Below are 20,545 nucleotides of genomic sequence, written 5' to 3' on the forward strand. Positions count from 1 at the left end.
GAAATGCCTATGTTCTTAACATGCACAAATCCCAAGCGTGTGCATGTGAAAACGTACCTCCCTCCCACCCCTATTTCCCTTGCAGCAGCAACTCTGGCCTTACTACTTCAAGGTATATAGGAAAATTATCTTAAGATTTACAAACAAAACATGGTCCACAAAGGGAGAATCCAACCCTTCTGCTAGAAAAAGCAAGGTCTGTGGAGAAATAAATGCACAGCTAAATGTAATAAAACATGAGACAGTAGAAAGCATGAAAGATTCTCCAGCCTTCCTTCTCCCAAGACTTCAGAGTGTGGCCCAATGCCTCCTCCTCTGAAGGCCACCTAAGCCCTTCTGTCCTGGTTTGGGGTTAGCTAGAAAAGAAGCTAAGAACCCACTTGAAAGCAAAGTGCTCTCTTCTGAAGGACAGAGCATGTTGCTTCTACAGCATTCCCAGTTCCTGCTGCGGCAGACTAAAGAATTAAACTTAAAGCCCAAACGTTACACCTGGAAACACTCCTTACTAGTAGTGACAAACTTAGAGGTACGCACACCAAAACATTAGAGCCATTCTGAGGCACAAAGCTGTTCAACAGTGAATATCAAAAGAAAAAAGAAAAAGAAAAAAAAGCACATGACAAGGTTCTTATGTGCCTCTAGTACTACCATGAAACCACGACATCAGAGGGTTTACGTGAACGCATGCCCAGATAAGCAGGTTAGAACACTGATAAAGATACTCCAGGCAAATAAAGTGAACCTATTTTAACTGCCCTGCAGTTTAAACCTTCAAACAGGTCTTATTTAGGATTAATGAAATTTGAAAGAAGGTAGAAGAAAACGCAATCATTTTTGTTCTGCCTAAGGTAACCTACATTTTTAAAATGTATAGCCTTAAGATGTCTGGCTCTGAACTTTGTATTCAGAGAGACAAAACAGTTGGAAATATCTGCATTAGAATTTGACATTTAGCATACTGCAATTTCAAATACAGCCTTAAAATTACATTCTGAATACTACTGAAGACACATGCCACCGAGATCCACTGCTACGTTACAGTGATGATTTGATATGAACCATTTTCTTGGGATGGTACTTTTGCTTCTGTTGTTGTTCTGGGTTTTGGTGGCCACTCTGGATCAACCAGCAGTTCCTGAGCTAGATGCATATACTTGGCTTTTGGTGTCTTCTCTCTACAACCAAACAGGGAAGAAAGGAAACAGACTCCACAGCGATCCACAGCCTCCTGCAGAAATCAAGAGATTTGAAAACTGGATTACCGTAAGGCAAAGTTAATGTGACTAGCAATACAGTAAATCACTAGAAGATAAACTATTATTTTAGTTTCGAATTTACTATTTTATTGTCACACTGGACCTAGAAAGCGCAGAACAGAAACTCTTCTGTTGTGTCATCTCTTTTATACTAGGGTAGCAATGACATTTAAAGAACATTAAGAAAAATCAAGTATTCTGCATTAACATAACATCTAAGGTCACCACCAACTTTTATGCACATTTTATAACAGTTTCATTAAACACAGATACAACAGGCATCATTAAATGACGTTACTATTGAAGAATAAAAGCCCCGTCTAGAAAAAGCAGTCAAAAGTGGCAGAACTCAACTTGCTGACTATGTGAAACCTAAGTTCTGTGGGTACTAATAGTTATTAAAACAGACACGAATTATTGAACTTAAGTCTTCCTTCCTATATTTCCTCTCCCAGACCTAAATGCTTATCACTGAACTTTGCTGGAGAGGAGAAGCACCATTCCTCATTCTCAAAACTTGATCCCTCTCATGTCTCAGAGAGCCCCTATGGTCTGCAGGGCTGACTTATTAATGGAAATATATCCTATGGCTTTCTTCATCCTACTGTTTTTTCACGGAGATATATTCTATGTTTTTTCTTTCATAATATAAATTTCTTCAACTTCTATCAGCTCATGAATTGAACAAAACATGAGTCTTACACACAACTTCCATTCTTCAGTGAACACAAAGCAATTCATTCTTCAACAGACTCAAAAGGACAAACCTAAACCTGAAGTGAACACATTTAATAACACAAAACCCAGCTAAAAGTAATAAGCCAAGAGGCTTAAAGAAAAAGCTAAGTTTTATGGGATTCACACAGATTTTCTTCACATAATAATGACAGAGGGGCAGATCAGACCAAGATTCACGGTCACCTGAAAAGTAGAAGCTAAATCCTTCAGTCTCCTAAACCATCTAAAGTAGTAATAATATACTTTCATTTGCCTTTTTATTTCATTTCATTTGTACATGCTATAAACCACTGGTCTGAATGATCTAACACTCCAAACCAAATTAATTCAATAAAGAACTGGATTAGACACAGCATAAACAATTCTGATTCCAAGCAATCAAGATATTCCCAGTCCTAACATGCTAACTTGTGACAACACAAACTGAAGATAAAGTGAGAAAAAGTCTTAAATGCAATCCTCTGGGTTTGATCCGCAGTTCTGGTATGCAGAGCTAAATTCTTTACATGTCAATGAGGAGAAAAACATAAAAACCAGAAGCCTTTACTTTTAATATTCTAGTTAGAGAAATTTAAATTTCAGCAGTTTTAAGGCAAAAGACACTTATCCATCACAAAAAGACAAAAACCAAATTAATGTGCATGCACTCAAAATGATGACAGCAAAATACTAGTCTCCAACCTGAGGCGGCTGGGGTATGGTGAGGCGATATTCTCCTTGTTTGTCTCGATTGAACACAACCTTCCAAAGGATCATATCAAGGAGGACATTCTGTGAGACATTGCAGTGAGCGGGAAGAATTAAAGAAACTAATGATCATTTGTTGTTAGTGTGCACATTACAAATAAAACCTGACATAGTGTGTTAGGCAAAACTAATTCAGTGCAAGGCAAAACGGAGAGTTTACGTTACTTGTCAGTACTTAAGTGATAAACATTTTCATTCTTAAAAGTGCTCACATGAGATTTAAGGATATGAACACGTACTTTAAATCATAGCAATAATGATCAAAACTGCAAAACAGGTAAAAAATTATAAATACACATTCTTAATGTGCTTCAATATTCTAAAAATCCTGTGAAGCACCACAGACACGAGTGCTTAAAGCCGTTTACCCTCAAACTATCTTTAACATTATCGCACACTTCATGCTGAAGATACGCTTTGTTCGTAGTTTGTTTTAAACTTGTGACATTCCCAGAAAAGCTTCAGCAGGGTGGAAAGCTGAGTCACCAGCAGGAAACCTGAAGGAATTCTGTCGGGGCCATTCCAGATTTTGGAAAAGAGGACCGAAGTCAAGCAGTATGTTGAGTACGTCCGGTTCTTCTGTGTGGGCTGACTCGAGGGCCTTGAACAAACCAGGTAACACAGGTGTGAACCTGCATCTCTCACGGCCTCCAGCCTACAAGTGACCTTTGGACAGGTTCCATTTCTAACACCTGACTAACCTCTGCCATTGAGAAAGCGGAGCTGAGTAGCCAAGCTTTTGTAACAGATTTTATAACGCTTATGATTTCACAATAATCAGAATTTTATAGTCCTTTCGCAAAGCATTTGCCAGCAAGTCTTCAGCTTTTAGACATTCATTTCTGAAGCCTGTTTGGTTTAAGTATGTTTACACCAGGCACGAGAGAAGGAACATCTGCTAGGAACTGCCGTCGTCATGCGATATTTTCTCTCATCTGGTAGAAAGAGCACACATGCTTTGTGAACCCACTCTGGCACGCACATGGCAGGGACAAAAGCTTTACACGGCATCTCAGAAAACATGTCTGGGACAGCCACAGTCAGAAACCATTCCTCTTGTAGAAGCAATGAAGAAAATACATATGACCGTGGTGACATGGCAGTGTCAAACTGCCAAATGCGACAACAAAGACAGATCCAATCCCTCATGTTTCTCGTGGTTACGAGACACCTAAAGAGGCGGCTGCTCTGGGATTAGCCTCTGCAGAACAAACCCTAGGTGATACACATACAGAGTACCTTGTTAAAAGAAAGAAGGGGATGCTACCAGCAGCTTTTCCTATATATGCAGAATATGACCCGTGACAGTGAGTAACTTTAGTGAGTGCAATGAGCAGAAAATCCAGCCAGGCACACAAGGACGGGCAACGAGCTCCTGTGGGCACGTGAAGGAACGAAACAGCCTGCGATTGGATCCAGTGACTTGGAACCACATGAAGAAGCTTCAGGAGCCTAGAGCAATACTGCTGGAGTACAAACACAGCTCAAAAGGCAGGACAAAAGCAGACTGCAGTTATTAAAATTGAGGTGTGTATCGTAAAGAGAAGTTTGAGATTTGAGGATGCTTCTATTGGGCATCTGCCGTACAGTCAGACAACTTACTTCTCTGTTTAAGCAAAGCATTCAGAGAAAGTGAACAAATAGGTTTAAAGTCAAAGCAGAATGCCCCAAGTAATTAATGTCAAGAAATAATAAATTCTATAGGTACTTCTATTCCACTATGAAAGTATGGGCAACACGATAAATAGGAAAGTCTCTTTAAAGGGAATGTGACAAATCTTCCCACGACCAGTTTTGGTCATGACAGGTAAGTGACCAGTGTTGAAAGATGCTAACTCAAACCTGCATCATTAAAAGCGGGGGGTGGGGTTTGAAACACTGGGTGAAAGCAAACACTCTGCAGTAATTATATTGCTTCAGTTATGCCTAACAGAAATTCAGAAGTTTACAAATTGATGTGGCAACCAAGAAGGCCCAGGAGTGGAGCCCTGCGAGAGGCACATGCCAACAGACGGATCAACACGCTGGGCAGACTTTCTGTGGGAGCCCTAACACTTCCAGAACAGAGTGTATAAACATTAGAAAGATCCCCTGCAGAACCAAGTAATTTTTTCAGCTAAAGGTTACTTCACAGTAACATTTATTACTGGACTGAAAACTGTAACCACCACCTATTTACACTCCATGCATCAACATAAAGTTCAATTCCAAAGAATAACCTTAGTGCTTCAAAAAAGCTAATTTCCGAGAGATGGCAATCAAAACCATCAAAACAGACTACAAAAAGCAAACAGGAAAAATATTTATATCTAGGAGGTTTGTTTTAAATTCATGAAAAGACAAAATCATGATTCCGCAGCTTCAGAATAACTATTTTGTTTCAGTAGCAAAGACAGCAATATACATAAACCCTAACTTTTAACAAATAAAAAAGGAGGCAAAAAAGCAAACAAGAATTTACTAGTACAAAAAATGAAAGAGTTAAAAAGTATAAAGGAAAACATCACAGGCAAGGTCAGAGTAAATATAGGACAATGTAAGAAAGGCACAGAATTTTTAGGAGGATAAACTTGTTAACAAGAAGGCAAAGGTCAAAAATAAAAATTATCTACTGCCATGTTTTGGAAAAGACAAGTTATCATCTATCATGTGAAAACACTACAAAATATGTTCCAATAGACGGCAACATAACAGCATGTATTCCAAATTCTATTTGAAACAACATTTCAAGCTCAAAGCCTTGAAAATTTTGATTAAGTATCTTAAAATACATTGGTTGATTTTATTTTTACTAAGCCATGAATGAAAGGGAAAAAACTAGTCAACTTGAAAAAATATTAATGCTGTAGCAATCTTCAGTGACCAAAGTGGTATGATCCAAGCCAACATTATGGTGGTTACCCTCATACAGTGGTTACCCTCACACAGTAATGGAAATACTGACTAGAAGCTGCAGAAAATGCTACACAGTAAGAGCAGATAATGGCAGCGTGTAAGCACTAGATAACACTGAAAGGCTCTTTCACCTGACAGAAACAAAGAAGTGACAAAAGGCTGCAACCAAAACTCAGATGTATTCAGGTTGGAAATAAGTCACCAATTTAAGAGGGCAAAGAACTAACCATAGGAATAAATGACTGACTGTGAATCCAGATTCCATCTGTCAGACTTTGATTCTTGGAAATGATACAGGGGTACTTGGATGAAAGGGCATGTTTCTGCCCTCCTTAACTCTGGAATCACAGCAGAAGAGGTCAATATCCAGAGTGACTGATTTTGGACAATCTCAGGTCTGGAGAAAGCAGATCTGCACAAACAACTCTACTTGGCTTGGATCAGATTAGATGAACAGATTATATGGACCTGCTTAATTCTGAACCATAAACTATGTGTATGATCCAACTGAACGAAGATGGGCTCCCCTAAGGATTTTATATAGGCCTTTACTACATTATGTCCCTCTGAACTCAACACAGCAAATAAATATGGAGAATATTGTCCTACGAAACAGTCGAAACTATTTTTAAATCTTTCAACTTGCCTCCCTCTTTTTTTAATTCATAAAAAAATGGTTTTCAAAATTATGCTCTTAACACAGAAAACCTTGATGCCTTGGAGGTAACCTGCAAGGACATTTTTAGGAATACAAACTTAACAAGAAAACAGTGGCCACTTACACTGGCACACTGTGAAGAGAGACCTTCTAAACAAAAGACAAACACGTACCCTGAAAAAAAACAAACACTGAGACATACAGTTTTTCCATTTGAATTTCTTACCTCCGTCAGTACGGATACAATTGCATTGAGAATAACAATGATGAGAATTCTCAGGCGCCACTCAGGCGGCACACACACGAGCTGTGAGGAAAGTTGCCAGAGGTTAGCAACACACATATCAAATAAACATACATTCAAAACAGGCTCAGAATTGTAAATTCTCCATTCCCACCCTCCCCAAGATGAAATGTTAAAGCTCTAGAGGGGCCAAGCTTGCCAAAAGGCAGCGAATCAGTTATTCTAGAAAGTACCGACACCTGCATATCTGCTGAATCTTACCTCCAGAAACGCATCAATAGATTCAATGGGATGCAACATGATGAACAATATGAAGATATAAAGAACTATCACAGATACAACAAACAGAACTGCAAAAGAAGAAAAAAAAATTATTCAGACCATCTTACAATCAGAGTTTAAGACAGTTTTTCTATGCACTGGAAATAACCTCTTTCCTCCCTCTAAATCCCTTCCAGGAGGATTTTGGCAATACAAGTTGTGCCGATAGCTATAAAGAGACAGAAGGCCTGACTCAGTTTCTCACTTGCGGAGCTGAAACATATATACGTATATACTTCTACAAACAAAGCAACTATTAACACCAATTTCTCCATATGGTTTAATACTTCCTTATTTTTATCTCTGATTATCAGAGGATAACTGTACTATGTTCTCCTAGAAACACTGTTCCTGCCAAAGTGGCAGAAGTGTGAATGAGCCATGGGTAAGCAAGTGCAGCCACTTGAAGTTCTGCTTGGAACTGTATATAGTAAGAAAGGACTTACAATTTTTGTAGCATGGTTGTCTAAAGGGCTTTCCTTTAGAAAAGACAATTGCCACTATGAGGTACTGAAAGCTGGATATAAAAAACAAAGTTGTGTTTTCATAATTTTTAATGTAATGTTCATCAAGAAGAGTCTCATTCTCATGATGCGTAGAGCTGGTGTTTGTGGCATCCAATTTATTACATGCACTAAAACATAAAAAAACCCATTTAACACTTGAGTTACAGAGCAGATGCAAACGAGGTCTAATTATTAACAAAAGTAAAAACAGAACAAATCGCTACACTATTAAAAAATAGCTTAGCCTTGAAAACCTATTGCAAGTAGTAAGAAATAACTTAAAACTGCAGCAGGGAGGCAGAAATTTTTGTGAATTCTAAGCTTTGAACTCCTTTATGCATCCAGCTTGTGACTTCACTACACAAACTCATTAGAAACTGTCACTGTAGATAAACTTTGAATACAGGTAAGAAAACACTGCCACCTTAAAAAAAGATTAAAACAACTCTTCATTTTCAGAAATATGAATCTGGCTTACAGGAACTCTTAACAGAAGAAGAAAACTTTATAATATAGAAGACCTAAATAGGTCTGAACTGCTAATTTCAAATTTCAATCTCACCTGTCCCAAAGCTGAGGAGTCTTCAGACCCCACAATCTGGTTCTGACCCAGTTTTGATTTTCAGTCATTGGGTAACTCCTATGTATTAGTGTGCTTTTCACAAAAAACTCAGCAGACTAACAAGCTGCCTCTCAGAAGCTTTATTTACAAAGTCCCCAAAGGGGGTTCATAAAGAGGAGGGCAATTATTGCCTATAGCTTTTCAATCATTACTGTTTCCTGCGTGGAGCCACTGCAACACTTACTCAGAATCTGTTGTCCAAGGCTCATACCAGTGCTGTTGTTTGACCCAAAAAAACCCGAAGGTTTGGAAAGCAAAGCAGATGATGATCTGAGACAAAACAGAACACAGAAGTGGACCTGAGATAAGACCTGAGGGAGGCCTTCGCGCAACAAGCTCCTTCCAAGCAGGGTTCAGACTCACTGCAAAGAGAAAGAAAAACAACGAACATGTTACATCATTATGGTTTTCAAGAGTTTTCCTATTCACAATCTGTGGAGTTAGAATGGCTTGCTCATGACATCACTTTCAAAATTAGTCCAGAACTGCAAGAGTGGAACAATATTGAAAAGATTATACAGATCTAGAATAACGCTGCAGTGCCTTCCGCAGGCTGGTTACCCCCAGCGGCACAGGACAGCAGGGACGATAACAGAAGCCATGAGACTGAAGGAGTTGGCAGCGTTTGGCCAAATTCCCTTTGTCTGACACAAGGACTTAGAGCTCGTCTCCCCAGTTTTGGCCTGCCATCACTTCAAAGAACCACTTCCTATTAAACTTGAAATCAGAATTCTACTGTTAGCCAGTAAACTGAGTGCTAGGTTCAGCTGCAGAATCAAATAATACTTCACTAGAAAACAGTTTAGAGTATAACAGTTTGTGGACAAAAGCTCAACTGAAAAAGTAAGAAATGAAACACTCGAGAAAGATGATATTGGAACAACTCCTGGTTTGATTCCAAGAACATTCTCCTCACGTCATTAGAAATTTATGGCTTCCTGTACTGTGTACTCTTCTAAGATCATGCCCACAATCTGCATTTTGTGAGGATATTTCACAAACTTCAGCACACAGTGGTTTCGGGTTTTTTATGCATATACTGTAGCAGTTGTAACATTTCAACTGTACATCACAGTGCTTACTCCAAACAGCATGTAATTAGATATTAAAGAAAAACTGAGCAATCAAAAACTGCTTCATGGAAGCCAACAGTAATAAGTCAGCACAATACTTACTAGTGAAGACAACCACCAAAATGATTGCCAAATCAATGAAGAGAAACTGGAAATCTCCCAAATTGCTCAGGATCTAGACAGAAACAACAACTGAAACATTGGTAATTTCTTCACACCAATAAACATCTTACAGTGACACTCCTAAGGCATTAATTCTTTAAATTTCACTCTATAAGCAAGACAGCCTCTTGTCAAATCGGCTTCCTTTATCTGCAGGAGTTGTGAGTACCCTACAATTCACAGATCAATTCCTGAGGTGTTAAGGTATGAAACAATTTCAGTTTCAAGCTGCGTAAGCTATTTGCAATTGAAATTTGTTTGTAAACAAATTTATATTACTGAACCTTACAAACCAATGAAATAATAGCTTAGGCCCACAATTCTCTGAGTACCACAACCTTACTGTGTGGTCACACAGCTGTCAAAACGTCCACCTCAAAGGTCCTTTAATATTTTGCATGTTTAACTTACTCGGAATACAAGTTAAAATTCAGAATTTCTACTGCATGCCATATGGTCAATCCAATAATATTAACAGAAAATACTCCACTTGGCTTTCTTCTCTCTCCTAACTCAGTACTTGCAAGCTGCATTCTTCCAATCCTTACATTAAAGAAATTAATTGCCCTTTAAGTAAAGGGGCTATTTTGAAATGCTGACAATTTTTAATTGAAAACTGTATTTTTGTTCAATTCATTCATATGCTTATTTGGACTTCCCACTGTAGAGACCTTCTATTCACCAGCACTAGTCATTGCTTTTTATAAATGTTTTTCACACACTTAATATAAAAAAGGCAAAGAATACTAACAATACTTTTAGTCTAAAAATAGTTTTTAGAATATGAGTGTTGGGTACTCAGAGAGACTCACAACCATTTGTATTAACTATCTATCAATTTTCAAATCTCTGAATTACATTGACACAGCTTAAGCACTTGCAGAATACTTACAGAATATAGCAGAGTAACACTGATGTACTGGATAATGCTGTATAATGCCATGAACTTAAACACACAGAAGGAAGTTATTAAAGCAGCACGGCCTTCCCTGTCAAAACAAATGCAATCAATCACGTAACTAGAAAGCTTTCTGTGCAAGCAGTTCAATTCTGCTCACCAAAACGTTTGCTGCAATTAAACACATCAGCAAGTGCTCTGAGGGGCATCAGGCTGAAGACACACGGAGACGAAGGGGTCAAAAGGGTACACCTTCAAGTACGTCGGAATTGTCAGTCTGCCATCTGAACTGAGCCACCACCTCGTTGTGGTGTTCAACTTCAGACTTTATGTGGTTTTCCAACAGAGGTTTTAAAAGTAAGGTCTGCTTGCAAAACCATCTATAAAGCACCAGTTTACTAGACAGATTGAACAAATATGCAGTCAGCCACGGAACTGCTGACTTCAGAAATGTTTCTGATTATGCATTACTTCATCAGTTCCACAGAGGCTTAAATATTCTTCTCTGCCTGACCTCTATTCAAAACTATTACCCAACTTCCAATCATTGAATCAAAAATTGAAAACCTATTTTTCTACTTTGCATGGTGCTGAGCAGTTATGTGAAGAATTTTGCTGCTTGAGATTACACATAGCCTTTATGGAAACTAGCACAGTCGCTAAGACATGAAATTAAGTATGAACACATAGAAGCTCGCTCATGACCTAAAAAAATTAACTTTACATCAACAAAAGGGTTTGTAAGAAAATACTCAACCATGCTACAGCAAGCCTTTGTCCAGAGTACCTTCAGGAAAGAAACAGAACTACAGAAAACTTATAGCTTGTTCTTTAATTCAAACTGGCCTCCTACAGCACCAAACATACACCAATGTAAGATACGCAAGATGAGTTATACAGACACATTTAAGCTCATAGTAGGTGGCATTACCTGATCAGCTTTGGCACGCAGGAAATACTAGGTGTCCTGGAAGTGAATGGTGATGCCACAGAAGCCTCAAGTTCAGACAACGATATGCCACCATGTGCCCTCTTCAGCGCCTGCCAGTTCACATTGAAATAGAAAACATTTTAAAACTTGCTTTCAGCTGTAAAGTTTAACTGAATAGTTCTGTACGCAAAACAAAACCATACTTACGCCACAGTCATTTGCTCCGTCTCCACACATGCCCACATAGTAACTATAAAAACCAAACAGACGTCAGCATTCTTGACCATTCCTTAATCATAGTCCATTTAGCTTTTTTTTCATTAAATACTCAATATCATTCGACTTATTCAGGCTGTGCACAATAATGAGTGATCAGTAATGCTGAAAAGCAATTACTGTTGCCACTACACACATAAGGAAGTAGAAAAGCAGCATGACTTAGCCAGGTCAATCAAACCAACAACAGTTGTCAGCCCTCTATTCATTCCAAGGTTGTCTAAAGCATCTCTGCTCTAGGCAAAGAGACTTTTGTCGTATATTTTGCACAGCTGCAAGGCCTGACACAACAGGCAGTAAGTAGTATGGTGACCATATGCAAATGGAAGTCCCATTAATACTACTTTAATACACAGAAGACATTTCATGGATTTGTTCATTAAGCCAAGCAACCAGATTTAAGAAATATGTTGGTCAGTTTAGTTACCCATCACTTACAACTTCATGAAATGTCTGAAACTTTCACAACTAGCCAGCAGATGGTACTACTCTCATTCCTGTTCAGCTAGTAGGACAATTTACCAACTCACCTAAGTTATATCAGCCCAGCATTTTTCATCTGGCAAAACAGCTAGTCGCCTACATAATTTTTTTCCTCCCATCAGACCAAACACTCTGTCAACACTGCCGCTTTCTGTGCTTAAGCAAATACTTACTCTACATTTTGTAAAGCTTCCACCAACTGAGTTTTCTGATCAGGCGCCATGCGAGCAAACACAGTGCCATGTAACACAAGCTGGAAGACAGAAGATTTCTTAATGTTCATAGGGCAAAGCCTGTTCACCATTAAAAGTGTCCGTACACAAGTAAAATGCTCACCTTGGGTACCAGGTCCTGAAAGTGCTCCAAAATCACTGCAAATGACTTTCCATTCATTGCAAAATGGTATTTGGTCATCTGGAGATCCTCAAGGCTTTCATGGACCAATTTAACTGGAATATCCTATCAAAAGTAGTTTAATACTCTAGCTGTAATATATTTACACAGGCATCTTGCAATTTCAAGTTTGTATTTAGAGAAGTATTCCCAGAGATTCCCCACTAGAGGAGGTTTCTAAGAATGTTACTTGAACAAAACCTCATGCAATTAAACACTTATTTAGTAATAAGAAAATGTAGTTTACAAGCAGCTAGAGCAGTCTTGAAAGAATGGAATGTGGCAAAAAACCTGTCTCCCGCACAACAAAACGTTACACGTCATATCAGAGTTGAAAAAGTAGCTCCCCTTGCTGTTTTACCACATATTGGTATTTTAAGATCTGAAAGTTAACTAGTACATCAATTTTTATCCGACGCTTAACAGCAGATTTTCTTTTTATCTTATGCCATTGAATAGCAAGAAACTCAACAGTAAAACTAACTGCTTACACCTTAAGGGCATAATAATGCTCACAATACCTCTGAGTTTATGGCTGGTGATGAACTAGTGCATTTTGCGAGGGTATCTGCATAATGCCAGTTGATCCTGGCAGCCTGCCCATCCTTTGGAGGTAGTGCTTCAGCAATAATGACCTTATCCTGAGGTAGAATCATTCCACAGTCTCTGGCCACAGAGATAGCAGTTAACATGTTATCCCCTGTTAGACAATTTTAATTCAGAAAGGTCCAGTTAGAAAACGATTAATCGAATATACCGATAGTCCACATGAAAGCTAACAAAGCCAGTTTTACACCAGGACTGCCTAACCAGTACCAGTGACAACCTTATGGCAAACCAAACCTACAGGTAACACTCAAAGCCCTTCCCAGCACTAACACCACTACCAACGCTGTATGCTTCATTTCTTAGCCTATGCTGAAAATCAGGCAGAAAACACACAGCCATTTAAACCACCGCTTTTTAAACAGGGTCACAGAACACGCAGACATAGTTTGTATCGCTAGCCTATCAAAACATTATTCTCAAGTTAAAGTACTTGGGATTTAAAAAACAAACACAGATATTGCATGGAAAACACTGAGCACAGACACCCAGCCCAATTATGTGCACATACGTCATAGTTACCAAAAAAAAAAAGTAATTATCCAACGCAACGTGACTTATAGTATATAATTCAAAATGGTCAGGACCCTCAGAAGGTCACCTGGTCCAAACTCCCGCTCAAAGCAGGGTCATAAGATTAGACCAAGATTTTTACCTAGTCTGATCTGGGAGACTGCTAAGGTTTTTCATTCATTAATTCAGTATAACAGGGAGAGGAAGCTGCAAAGCAGAACTAGTCCCTGTACTGGTTTCTGATTTCTGACTTACCAAAGCAACTAACATCCAAAAAGAAACAGACTGGTGCCTGAATGTTCTCACAAGTTTATAAACTTCCCTCTTGCTTCAGTGTAATCCTAGTCTATTGACATTAAAATTTGACTTCATACACTGTAATTCAGGTAAGACCAAAGAGAGATGGATTTTTATCTCTTGAGTATGAATGTTTACATGCTAACCTGTAACCATGACAGTGCGAATGTTGGCTTTATGCAAATCTTCAAGTACAGCAGGGGTTTCTTGCTTTAGCTTGTTTTGCATTATAATTAACCCCATAAAATCCATGTTGCTTTCAATGGCATCTCTACAGAAAAGGAGGCAACAAAGAGAACATTAGAAGAATTACAATTATTAGATGTAGTTTAAAGAGTCTGATTTTCTGTTTATCAAAGTAAAGAGAAATGTTTGGTTTTAACCATTAAAGGTGAAGAATATGCTTTTATAAAAAATGTCCTCAGAGACACCATCATTCACAATCATTTATACTTATTTCCCATGTTTTAGCTGAAAACCAGTATGAGAAAACGTTGTTTCCTCACAAGCACAATTTTTAGTTCCTTCCATGAGAACTCTTCCTAAGAAAAAATGACATTCTCAAAAAGTCTGTTAGAAAAAGTGCTCTTTAGCTAACTGCATTCACAGTCAAATTTTAAGATTTCTTTAAAGTGCCCATCTCTAATTTCCAAACTAGCTGAACCTTGACATACAAGCTACCAAATCATATTACCAAGGCTAGTAAGATTAATAGACATTAGCAAGTAATTAGCTCTGGTTTACATGAAAGTCAGCGTAGCTGTCTTGGGTGTTCTGCTGCTACTGTAGATTTTCACACCTGAAATTGGAAAACTCATTTCTCTGCTTTGAGCTGCTTTGCATAAAGTTCCTATTGTACACAGAGCTGATACAAAAGGACAGAGTTAAATCTGGTATCTTCATAGAGACGCTACACTTTCAAATGCTATGGAAAAAGACAGCATCCACAAACGAGAATCAACTGAAAAATAATTAACAGGAAACGCTACTTCTTGAAGTAAGAACTTTTCTACCTTCCAAACCTTTCTGACAAGCTTTGAAAACAGACGTGCTGCTTACAGCAGATAAAGAAACTAAATCAAACACGCGCAGGAGGGTTTCCACTGCATGCCATTATCTTTAATAGGCACAGATGATGTCTGTGTATGTTCAAGTAACAAAAAACTTGGATAAGGCTTTATGTCACATTAACATAAATTAAACACCATAAAAATTAATATTACAGTCAATTTCAAGCTTGAATATGTTCCTCAGAATTCATATTATTGCAGAAAAACTTCCTTATCTTAAAATTCTATGTATTGCCCAGGGTGCAAATACAGAATGCACAGAAAGACAAGGCAGAAGAAAGCTAAAGAAGAGTAGTAATTGATTTAAACAAAACTAAAGATTACATAATTAATCCAAAACACACAGATTTTAAAGCCTATTACTTATTAAAAAAAAGAAGTTACTCTTACCTACTAATAGTTTGGACTTTGTGCCACGTAAGCTTGGACTCCAACTTTCTGTGAGCAAGAGCAATAACTCGGAAGCCCTGCTTAGTGTATTCTTCCAGGACACACTCAAAGTCAACAGGAACTTAAAAAAGGTCAAGTTTAGAGTTGTTAAAAATAGTCATATTACAGCTGAGCTACACAAGAAATAAAAAACATTCATTCCTTTACCTGTTTCCTGCTTACACAAGCTGGCAATCACTTCAGGGGCACCTTTCATGTAAGCATCCATTCTCTTCTCTCCCAGAACTCTCGCTATGACACACATACGTTGCAAAACTGAAGAAAATGGAAACTGGCGCACAATTCCAATCTCATAAGTGGTCTGTGTCATACAGGAAGGGAGGAAGAAACGAGTTACATCCACATCTTCTAAGAAAAGAGGTAAATGCTTAATGAAAAAGCATACTTACCGAAAGCTCAAACAATTCCTAAAAAAAAAAACAACAAAAACCCACATTTACTGTAAATACTAATTTTTAAGTATTTTTCAGCTACAAGTTATTTTCAACACAAACTGGTAAATAAATCTACACAGCACGCCCAGTATAAAGTCACACTGTATTTCCAACGGATTTCATAAAAACTGAATATGAATACACTGCATCTGATTAGTACCCTTTAAGTGAGACACAGTAGAACTTCAGAGCTCAATTTCTTCATCAGAATTTGCAAGACCTTCACTGTCCAGTCTGGGTCTGCTTAGCCTATGTAAATGATTAAAGTTCTACAGTATGTCAGAATGAGGCCATGAATATTAAGTATGTCCTCAAAAATAATGTAATAATGCTGATGTCAACTACTCCACAGCACTTACTGCTGTGCACGTACATTGAGTTCTGAACAAAAAAAAAAAAAGCAAAAAAGACGCTTCTATGTACTACAGAATAAGACTCTCATATAGTAACCAACCTGCTATACCCTCCCACTGCTCTCCTCTGTGATAATCTGAATATACACTCCCATGCTTAAATTTCCCCTCCTGAAGTATTAAAAGATATTTTAAACTGCAGATAATACGGGTAATAATGCAGACAATCAGTCTGCTCACCCTGAAAGTGGCATGTACTGAACCACTACCTTCAACAACAGTTTAAACGTGTCTTAGGATCACAGAATGCTTTGGGTTGGATCTTTGCCACCAAAACCCACATAGTTTTGAACCCGTTTGAATTACATCAGCCAGAACCACAGTGTATGGTAAAATGGATTCGTTTAACACATAGGATTACTGTAACTCAAAGGATTGCTTTGAATTTGTATACCATTTCTTGATTTGTCACTTGCTTGGATTCTGGGAAAAGCTGTTTTGAAGGTCGAACCACTGTTGGCATGATTCGATTATGAAGGGCTGTTTCCTCTTCAGTTGCTTCTTCTAAAATCTGTATTAAAAATAATCAATTTATTTACACATTCATTAACTTTAATTTGCTCCTAATGTAATTTTCAAAAAGAAAACCAAAACAAACATTCTTGGAAGTCAGCTCAAGGTGCAGTGATCTTTCTAAACAAGATTCCCTGTGGGAATTAAGTGTCTTAATTCAGCAGTTAAGATTCACTTAGCTATTTTATAAGTTTATTATATGCATCAAAATCTTGCCACACAACATCAGAAAGCAGTAAATTAGCTCTTCAGATACTTCCAGCTCTATGAATAGTTGCACATAATGCATTTTATGACAATTTTCATATGAAAATTTCCTTTAACACACAGGCATTGTGAAAAGCCCACTACATGAGGTACAGCTTGAAACAGCATATAATGCCTTATCTTGTATGCAATAGTGTAGGAAATTCCAGATTACTGATTTTAAAAACGTTACTTTTCCCGAAACAGACACTTACCCATCCTATTGCTTCAAACATCTTCAAATCAAGTGGATCCCCAGAAAGCATCCCTTCAATTTTCGTAAGGGAATGACAAGTTGCCATGCAAGCAACAAACTCAGACTTCAGCAAGCTCTCACTGCAAGCCCTCTCTTCCGGCAAAAGGAAACTACAACAATGAAGTAATAACATACTTAGCACTATAATTATTTATTATGAGCCAATTCAAAAGGTTTGTTTAGTTTAACAGAAGAAAATTGACTGCACAAGTCTCTTTGCTTGTATTTTCACACATAACAGAAAACAGATGATGACTCTGGGCTGACATCTTCGGAAACAGTCACAACTTCTGTCTCTTTCACAAACTCTGTGTTAATTCACTATTTAGTTTAATTCCTTATACAGAGGCCTCTTAGCACTTTGTACTTAACTCCATTGGCTGAGCTAATTAATTTTAACAGCCAAAAAAGTGATCACTTTGGAGGACAGGATTAAGGAAACAAGCCATACTTAAACTGCATCATTCCTGTGGTTTGAACCGAACGATGTCTCATACTTCAACAAAGTAAATTCCACACAGTCTCACAGGAGAGTTATGAGCTCCATTACACCTACACCATATTTTTGTCTGAGCACACTGAATTTTCTATTCTCTTCCACTGAAGGTGCTAAAGCACAACTAAGTATCAATATTTGCTATCAGCTCTGTGCTTACTCTTACCGAGCATTTTCTACCCGTTGAATTCCCCAAAGATCCAAGCCATCCTCAGTAAGTGTGCCAGTCTGCAAAATAAACCAAGGGGCATGGCAAGAAGAAAAAGCCTTCAGAAACAAGTTATCCTCAGGTAAAGCAAAAATGAACAGCTAATTAACCAAATTACACCTGACCAATATTTTTTATTTTGCTTTCACTTAAAATCAAGACTTTAGGACAGGAAATACAGTATCTTCCTTACTTTTTGCTGCTATTGACCAAGTTTCAACTCTGTTAAATAACCTAAAAAATCATTCAAAACAATCGTGTCCCTCCTTGGAGACAGGACAAACAAAACAGACTCTTAAAAGCCAAAGATGAGAGCTCAGCATATCCATACTCAGGGGTTGGGGGCGAGACAAAATAGGTACTGAATCCATAGTATTACTTTCTTAGATAGCTAAAACACTAGCTGGAATGTATTTATGAGGGAAATAATAAATTCAGTGTGGGTGCTTAGGATTTTAGATAAAAATCTAAGGAGGAAAATAAATTCTATCTAAGAATTTGTTAAAAGCAAAGGATTCTGGCTAGTGGCATAACTTTCCTTCACTCATATTTCTGGTTTGACTTTAAGATATAAATGAAAATGAGAAACAAGTCTGACCTACACTTCAATCTTCGAGAAGCCTGTGCACTAAATAAAAATTCTTAACAGATCCCAAATCTCACATTCTGGGGTGCCAGTGGTAAGTTGATTTAGGAGACTTGAGATAAGAAAGCTCTGTATTATAACAACATAGTAGAACAGAGAAAGTTGAGATAACTGTTAGTAAACGCTGAATACCTGGAAGCTAACAACAGAAAAATAATCTAACTTATACAGAAGTAATGAATTTTCCTGCAGTTGCTAGTCTATATGAATTCCTGATTATAGCACAATGCCTCTCCAGGTGGGAGGATAAAGTTTCAGAATTCACCTAACCTTATCAAAACACACAAGATTGAGCTGGCCACAAATATTTATCCTCTGGGGGCTGATGCAGAAAATGCCAATCTTTTTCAGCCTTCTTTGTGCATAAACGATGCCAGCAGTCATGGCAGCAGGGAGCGCTGGAGGCACCGTGATAGTGATAATGTCAAGAGACTCTATGATGATGGTATGAGCTGGAACCTGCAACAAAGGGGCAGAGTTGATGAACATGAACTCAGCACTTAAAGATTCACTGTCCCACTGGAGTGTTGCATCACTGCTACCAAACACAAAACCCCCACGCAGCTCTCCCCAGTACAGCATGTTCTGCAATGCCCAGAAATCTTAACACAATCTTCATCTACTATCAGCATCCATAATAATCCAGTCCACAACCCATAACTTCAAGTCTTCACTTTTCCCCCTGCTAATCTATTACTTTAAAATAATCATTGAATAATGCAAAATTTTTCGAGAGAAAAAAGTACTGCTGTCCATTTCTTGGTAAGGATTTTTTTTGCCTGAAGCATACTTTCAGTGTCTTGTATTCTATTTTTTCCAACTGGGTATCAGTCAGATGGTAATCTTACATATAATAAAGATAGAAGTCTAGTTATTGGGTCAGTAGAAATTGAGGCAAACCCAAATTTCACTGTAACATATTCAAATTCTACCTCTTTACTGAATTCCATTCTTAGCAAGCTTGTCTTCTCATTCCACTGACACAATATAAAGCAAAGTTACTTTCACTTAAAATCAAATTGTTTCTTATAATCTGAATTGTATTGGAACTCACGATCAACCCTGTTCTAAAAGAAGGTGGTTCTGGAATGAAAACGAAAACATACCTCTTTTAAGATGCTATTGACAACCGTGTAAAGAAACCCGATGCCTGCCACCACTACCAGAGACAGGAGAAACAAATAGGCATCTCTGTAGAGTTTGAAATCAGTTGGCTTTGGGTATAGTATGGAACGAACAAGCTGTCCTTTAGCAGTACTAAAGCCTAGAAATAAAAAGGACTAAGTTATGAAAATATAAATAAGAGCAAAGCTATTCAAATATATTAAAAACCCCAGTGGAACCCTTAAGCCACTCATTTTGTTAAGACTGTTTCTCAACATACAGTAATAGATGTTTTGCAATACTGTAATTAAGGTGCTTTAAAAATGTATATTCACATATTAAGAGCTTCTCTCATATGGCAAGGACACACAGCTGCTGCAAATGAACTTCTACTGCAGCCCTAGCCCCTCAGATGGTTTGGCCTGGAAGAGTTTGTTGTACTGCAATTTGTCTCTCACAGTTCAAAGCTAGTGGGTGTATTTATGAGCTGCCTACTTAAGGCACTCCTTGCAAAAAGAAAACAAAGTTATTCATAGAACCCAACCTTAAGTACCCAAACGGCAAGTCTCTGTAAGCTCCCTTGACAGCCAGAAAGACTTAGACAAAATTGCAGCACAAAGCCAACTTCTGGAGAAACCCAGCTCTTGATCGCATGTTGACACCTGGACTAGGAGACTAGACTTAAGGGTCGTAGAGTCAGACAGCCAAGACACCCTGAGATCCTCCTTGAACCTTTACCTCAACATGTGAAGAGGCCAAGACCAGTGACAAGTTTGGTTTGCCCAAAACATCTGCTTGGACTTCAAAGTCTATTACTATGACCTCAATATCAATGCCAGGTCTGCTGGCATTAGTGACAGCTCTCCGACAGCTTCTCAGTGTGCAAGCCATCACAGCAGAGGCTAAACCCTCCACGCTGATATCTGGCATACAAGATCCCACAAGAACAAAGCCGCTATTGCATCAGTCTTAAAGAGGATGAGCCTTCAGGCTTTGAATGTGCTACTGCAAAATATAAACCATGAACTTCAGAGAAGTTTAGCATGTATATGCTTGAGTATTTAGTCATGAATGAACTCTAATTCAACAT

At 38.1% G+C, this 20,545-nt stretch overlaps 1 protein-coding gene across 1 annotated transcript in view; it reads right to left on the minus strand.

Moving 5' to 3' along the window:
- Positions 1-1,030: 1,030 nt before the first annotated feature.
- The window catches only part of ATP13A3 (ATPase type 13A3), a 34,610-nt gene continuing 15,095 nt past the window's right edge, over positions 1,031-20,545 (minus strand). Inside the window, exons 11-31 of the mRNA XM_009866609.1 lie at positions 19,458-19,615; positions 18,622-18,810; positions 17,664-17,725; positions 16,961-17,111; positions 16,381-16,497; positions 15,529-15,546; positions 15,287-15,440; positions 15,080-15,200; positions 13,766-13,890; positions 12,725-12,903; positions 12,147-12,269; positions 11,984-12,063; positions 11,259-11,301; positions 11,052-11,161; positions 10,115-10,211; positions 9,163-9,235; positions 8,172-8,349; positions 7,306-7,493; positions 6,800-6,888; positions 6,521-6,601; positions 1,031-1,228 (exon numbers count right to left, since the gene is read on the minus strand). Coding sequence (XP_009864911.1) covers positions 1,031-1,228; positions 6,521-6,601; positions 6,800-6,888; positions 7,306-7,493; positions 8,172-8,349; positions 9,163-9,235; positions 10,115-10,211; positions 11,052-11,161; positions 11,259-11,301; positions 11,984-12,063; positions 12,147-12,269; positions 12,725-12,903; positions 13,766-13,890; positions 15,080-15,200; positions 15,287-15,440; positions 15,529-15,546; positions 16,381-16,497; positions 16,961-17,111; positions 17,664-17,725; positions 18,622-18,810; positions 19,458-19,615 — 2,534 coding nt within the window. The remainder of the gene's footprint in view (positions 1,229-6,520; positions 6,602-6,799; positions 6,889-7,305; positions 7,494-8,171; positions 8,350-9,162; positions 9,236-10,114; positions 10,212-11,051; positions 11,162-11,258; positions 11,302-11,983; positions 12,064-12,146; positions 12,270-12,724; positions 12,904-13,765; positions 13,891-15,079; positions 15,201-15,286; positions 15,441-15,528; positions 15,547-16,380; positions 16,498-16,960; positions 17,112-17,663; positions 17,726-18,621; positions 18,811-19,457; positions 19,616-20,545) is intronic.

The sequence above is a fragment of the Apaloderma vittatum genome, unplaced genomic scaffold (assembly GCF_000703405.1).
Source record: "Apaloderma vittatum isolate BGI_N311 unplaced genomic scaffold, ASM70340v1 scaffold9593, whole genome shotgun sequence".
NCBI classification, from domain to species: domain Eukaryota; kingdom Metazoa; phylum Chordata; class Aves; order Trogoniformes; family Trogonidae; genus Apaloderma; species Apaloderma vittatum.